Source organism: Octodon degus, unplaced genomic scaffold (genome assembly GCF_000260255.1).
Source record: "Octodon degus isolate 3935 unplaced genomic scaffold, OctDeg1.0 scaffold00065, whole genome shotgun sequence".
Lineage (NCBI taxonomy): Eukaryota > Metazoa > Chordata > Mammalia > Rodentia > Octodontidae > Octodon > Octodon degus.
This window is the reverse complement of record NW_004524641.1, coordinates 7,201,632-7,207,465: the sequence shown is the minus strand read 5'-3', so window position 1 is coordinate 7,207,465 and position 5,834 is coordinate 7,201,632. Positions and strand designations below refer to the sequence as shown.

The window sequence follows — 5,834 nt, the reverse complement described above, 5'->3', positions numbered from 1 at the left end:
ACAGTTACTGGAGGTTTCAGTCCATACTCAGCTGGGTCCAAAGCAGAGCAGCACAGAGCAAAAAGCAACCTTTCATGGTGGTGGCAAAGAGCAAGAGAGCAAGGGAGGGGTAGCAGTAGCTCAAGCAGCTGGCTTCTCTTCCCACCTTACATTGTAATGCAGATTACCTGCCCCAGGGCAGGTGCAGCATCCACACCCACAGTAATCAATTACAAACTTCAGAAGCCATCCCAAGTGCATGAGGCTTTGGGGGGGACACCTAAACACAAACCATAACAGCTTTTAAATAGTTTAAACTGAAAGGAGTCAAAACTGAAGAGCGTAAATGAAGCAGTGCTAAAAGGGAGATGTGTTGCTTTTATCACTTACACCAAAGAAGACAGATCTGATATTGATAACCTAAACTTCTTCAACCTTGAAGGAACTACAAAAGGAACAGGATGTAAAGTAATCCAGCAGAAGAAAATAATAAAAATTAGAGCTCAGTAAAACCCAAAAATAAAAGCGAAAAATCAATGAAAAATTGGTCTTCATAGGGCGAGAGATATAGCTCAGTGGCACAGTGCTTACCTGGAAGCATGAGGTCATGAGTTCAATTCCTGGTACCAAGAAAAAAAAAAAAGATTGGTCTTTATACAAACAAAATTAACAACTTTTTGCCTAGGCTGACTGAGAAAAGACAGAAGATACACATTAGCAAAGTCAAGAGTGAAAGGACAGTACTGTGACTCCTACATAAGTTTTAAAAGATTATCAAGAGTTTGGTGCAGTGCCCCATGCCTGTAACCTCACCATTCTGGAATGTTGATTACAAGTTCTGGAAGGATTACAAGTTCAAACTCAGTCTGGGCAACTTTGCAACTCTGCAACTCAGTGAGAGCCTGTTTCAGAATTGAAAACTTAGGAAATGGCAGCGAATGTAGTTCAGTGTGAATGTCCTGAGTTCAGTCCCCAGTAGTGCCCCCACAAAAGCAGGGACTGGCCTGACCAGCTTCATATTACAAGATAGGAACTTTAGATGCAGTGAACAATTTGTTTAAAAAATACACATCATCAAAACTGACTTGAAAAACAATAAAAGCCGAATAGACCTACAAGAAAAAGATTTTTTTTTTCTTTTTGGCAGAACCAGGGATGGAAGTCAGGCCCTTGCACTTGCCAGGCAAGCACTTATTCTACTGAGCCATCTCCCTGGCCTAAGAAAAAGATTTTTGAATTTATAATTTTAAATGTTTCCATAAAGAAAAGCCCATCATGTCCTAATGGAATATTTTCTGAAATTGCAAGGCTGGTTTAACATCTAAAATCAGTTGATGTAAGGCACCATCATAGATAATAGGATAAAAAGTGAAAATTTGAGGGGCCAGGGAGATAGCTCAGTGGTCTAAGCACCTGCGTAGGCAAGTACAAGGACCTGAGTTCAATCCCCAGTACTGGAACCCTGGGCCTGCCGCACCAGCCACTGAAACCAGGTATGGTAGTAAACACCTGTAATCCCAGCACTGGGGAGGCTGAGACAAGAGGATCAGTATGAGTTCAAGCTGCATAGGGAGATGCTATACCAAATAAATAAATAAATTTTACATCAGTATTTTAAGATGAAGATTAAGAAATTGACAGACAACAGTCATTGATGGTGAAAAAGCTTAACAGACCAGGAGTAGAAGGGCTTTTCTCAACATGGTAAACAGCATCTACAAAAACCTACATTTAAAATTGTTCTTAAGTCGAACACAGTGGTACATATCTGTAATCCCAGTGCCCAGGCTGTGGCAGGAAGATCACTGCGAGTTTGAGGCCAGCCTAAACTTCATAGTGAGATCCTGTCTCAAAGAAATTAATTAGCTTAATTAAATCATACTTAATGGTAAAAAGCATCATGTTTTCTCCAACACTGAAAATAAAACCAAGCTCCACTCTAATCATAGTGTATTAAATGTTATACTGAAGATTTGATGGGATTTTTTTAGGTTTTCTTTTTTTTTTTTAAGATATGATGTTTTTGTTGTTAACATGTATCTTTATGAAAATGTAAAGTCTAATTGCTGAAATGTACTTTGGTTTTCATTATGTGTTTATCTTTCCTTTTGAAATAGAATATGCTTCTCTGGGATCACTCTATGACTACATCAACAGCAATAGGAGTGAAGAGATGGACATGGATCACATTATGACATGGGCCACTGATGTAGCCAAAGGTGACATTACTCAGTGTTTTCTTGCATAATTCGTGGCAGCATTCTCTTGCTCTAATCTGGGGATTTATGTCAGAAAAATGTTACTCTGTGTGTCCTTAGGTACTCTTGCTTTTGCAGATAAAAAGGAATATGAATTCTTCAGTTCACTGTATAGATATTTTAGGTCAGTTTATTTCTACTTCTGAATTTGTTTTCTCTTTTTTCCTCTGTTCGTTTCTTTCCTTAAAATTAGGTTCTATGAAGTCAGCAAATTCTAGGGCAGACATTTTTGCCAAGTTTTGTGACTTTGTAATTGAGCAGCTCACTTTCAGTGCATATTGTGAACATTTCTCTGCAGTATCTAAAAACACGGTTTATTGTAGGTTTAGTTCTGTTCATTTCATATACAGGTACTTGCCAAGAAATTATTTGTCCTTCTATATATAAATGACTCAGATTTTATTTTATATTTAATGTAAACTTGAACATCACACTTGGAAATGACATTTTAATACATAAAGTCCTTAAACAAGATGCCCAGTTCTCCCTGCCCCCATAAATTTCTTTTTAGGTTAATGGTTTCTAAAGCAATTCAGATTCCATTTAATGAGCTGGGGAGATAGCACAGCAGCTTAAACACCTGCTTGGCAAGTGCAAGGTCCTAAGTTTGATCCCCAGTACCAAAACAAAAAGATTTTCAGTTATTTTTATCTTTTGTTCCATTTTTCTAACTGAACATTTTTTAGTTCTATTTATAACTTTCAAAGTTGCTTTGGAAACAAGTTGATCTCAGTAATGCGTGCTAATGGTTATATTTGTATTCTAGCAACCTGTAGGAAGTATCTCTCCATTTCACTGGGGCAATGAAATCCTTTGCGTTTTACTATTCCATTCTGGTAGTATCTCTTTACAAAGCAAATACAGTGTTATATACTCCTCAATGAAGAGAAGGAATAGCTCATACTTTGCTGAGCTCATACACTGCAGAGTCATGCATTGACTCCCAGAAGTAATAGTCTTTCCTTTGGGGAATTATCTGGCCTGTTTAAAGTTTCATCCACACCACCAAATTCTTTAAATAGAGAAAGTGAAAAAAAAAATTCTAAAGTTTCATGGTATGTACTGCTACCAACTGGTACTTCATTACCTAATAAGAATAATGAGCTCTGTGTTTAGGATGGAGTACTTAAAGCTTTGGCTGTGCTAATGAACTTAATTGTACATTCATGCATCATGCATCTCAAATCAGCCTTAAGTTTCATATTCTTCAAGCTCTTTTGGTGAAGCATCATAGTTCTCTGCGTATCAGTAGTATGTAGGACCACAAGTGTGTAAGTTAGCAGGATGATAGGCTGTTGGGGGAACTGCCTGCAGCATTATGGAAATAAGCTTATGTCAGTGTAAGTGCATATACAAGCAGTTCTTGACACATGGCGCTTTGCTTTACAGACTTTTACATTAGGGTGCTCAGCAAAATATACCCATGTTGTTACTTAAGGGCATTATGGCATAGATATCGGAGAAACATACTGATATCAGACACTTGCTTTCCTGTTCTCTACTTCGGGATCCCTGTAACACAGCACAGCGCTGCCATACCAGCTGTCTGAGGGCCAAGTCTTTTGGCTCCAGAACAGATAGGTCATTCTCCAAAGTTTTTCAAGAATGTTAGCTCTGCATTAGAAGGGTAGAGAGGAGAAGTGACAGAGGTAAGTAGCAAACTGGAACCAGAATTAAAGGAGAGAGAAGTGGACGATAGGAGTATACTTTCTGAACAGAGGCTTAAGATGTAAAGTAATAACATCTTTCTGCTTGGTTGGAGAATTGATCTGGAAGGCAAGAAGCAGTGGTTTGGCCTCTGCTGAGAAGAGGCTTATTTATATATAATCATAAATACTATGTAACATTTAAAAATCCTTTTTGATGGCCTTAAAAAGGAAAAGAAATCGATGCTTTAGAATGACTTCAACCTTCTCCTAAAAAGCTAGGTGTAGAATTCAGAGATTAAATAGGAAGACTTCACTTTTGTCGATTCTGTTTCAAATTCAGCAGTGCACTCCTCAGTTTGACTGAGATTGAAGCCACTGAAGCAACAATGTTGAGAAATCAAAGAATGAATAATTCATTCCAAATAAGAGTTGGCTCATGCATTTTGAAATAGGCATTGCTCAACATCATTGCTGTTGAGACAGTACATCCTCAAAGCTGAAAAGATTATCTTCATTCTGGGTAGGAAGAAGAACAGGGTGGGTGAGCTGAAATTGCCCCAAGTCATTCAACAGTGCATAAAAGCATTGATTAAAGCAGACCAACCTGTGTCCAGACTGGAAGGGGTTATTGGTGACTCCAAATCTCCCCAAAAATCTCCTGGTGACACCTGTCAAATCATTTTTAGAAAACCCTCAATGCTAAACCTGATAGAGGTATTTACTAGCTTTTTTAAATGATTTGCAATAAAAAAGCAGAATTATAAATGACTCTATAAAAGCAAATTAAACAATATTATATGGTTGTGATTAATACAGTGATAATTTATGTATACAAAGTATTATTTAAGTGAACACTGTACATTGTTCACAAATAACTTGTACCTTTTCTTATAATCTGCCTTGACGAAGAAAAGTGTCTGTGTTTTAAGCTTTTACCTTGAGTGTTGCTTTTTGAAATCCTAGTTACCAAGTGTAGAAATTATCTCTACCTTTAATAGTAGTTAAACCAATTTTAACCTGAAAAATTATTCAGAAATTTGAATTGAAAACAAGAGAAGTAACTGTGATTCAATCATACAGATTATTAGATGCCACCCAAGTTGTGAAGCTATTGAATTTTTAGTTTGATGTAGGTAGAATTTCTTATTAAAAGAGATTCCCTTTATCCCAGTTACATTTTGCTTTAGATCATTTAAATTAGTAATACTTTTGTTAACTTTTTCAGTGATTTTATATGGCAAGAGTTTAAATTTTTCCTCATTTTCTTTGTTCTTTCATGATTCTTCATGAAAGGTAGAATAATAGATTATTAATAAATTAACCTTTATAAAATTGAAATGTCCTGTATACTTTAAAAAGACAAACCATAGTTACTAAATTGTTTTCAGTGACTAGTTCATTCACAGTGAAACTTGTTTGATTTCATGAGGGAAAGGACTTTTCTTCCATTATTTAGAAAAAAGAACTTCAAACATAAAGGGAGAGGAAATGCACATTAGAAAATTTCTTTCTATTTGTTCTCAGGGGGTGACAACATGCAAATACAGAAAGAGTTAAACACTACTAAGAGTCAAACACTACTAAAACCTGAAATATATCTTTTTTTGGTTTTGGTGGGTTAGGCTGCCTGAATGGCGGGTCTGGTAAGGCAGGTGGAGCTGGGGATGGAACCACCGTATCCTGTGCCTGACTGCATTTGCTTGAGCAGGCTCTTAAAACTGAGCTAACCAGCAGGCCCCCAAAATGTATCTTTTGAAGTACGATTTTTTAATTTAAAAATGATGACTTTCTACATTATAAGTAAGTATCTTGATTTAAAATATGTTAGAGAGAACTTTTGGATCTGTTTAAGTACAGATTATCTTTAAAATTTATCTTTGTGGGCTGGTGAGATGGCTCAGTGGTCTAAAGCACCTACTTAGAACAAGCTTAGCAAAGCACAGGGACC

General features: G+C 36.7%; 1 protein-coding gene across 6 annotated transcripts in view; it reads left to right on the top strand.

Annotated features, from left to right (window-relative positions):
* The window catches only part of Map3k20 (mitogen-activated protein kinase kinase kinase 20), a 193,661-nt gene that overhangs the window by 96,573 nt on the left and 91,254 nt on the right, over nucleotides 1-5,834 (top strand). For all 6 annotated transcript variants that reach the window (XM_023719098.1, XM_023719097.1, XM_023719096.1 and 3 more), the window contains exon 4: nucleotides 2,097-2,198. In XM_023719098.1, the coding sequence (XP_023574866.1) occupies nucleotides 2,097-2,198 (102 nt within the window). The remainder of the gene's footprint in view (nucleotides 1-2,096; nucleotides 2,199-5,834) is intronic.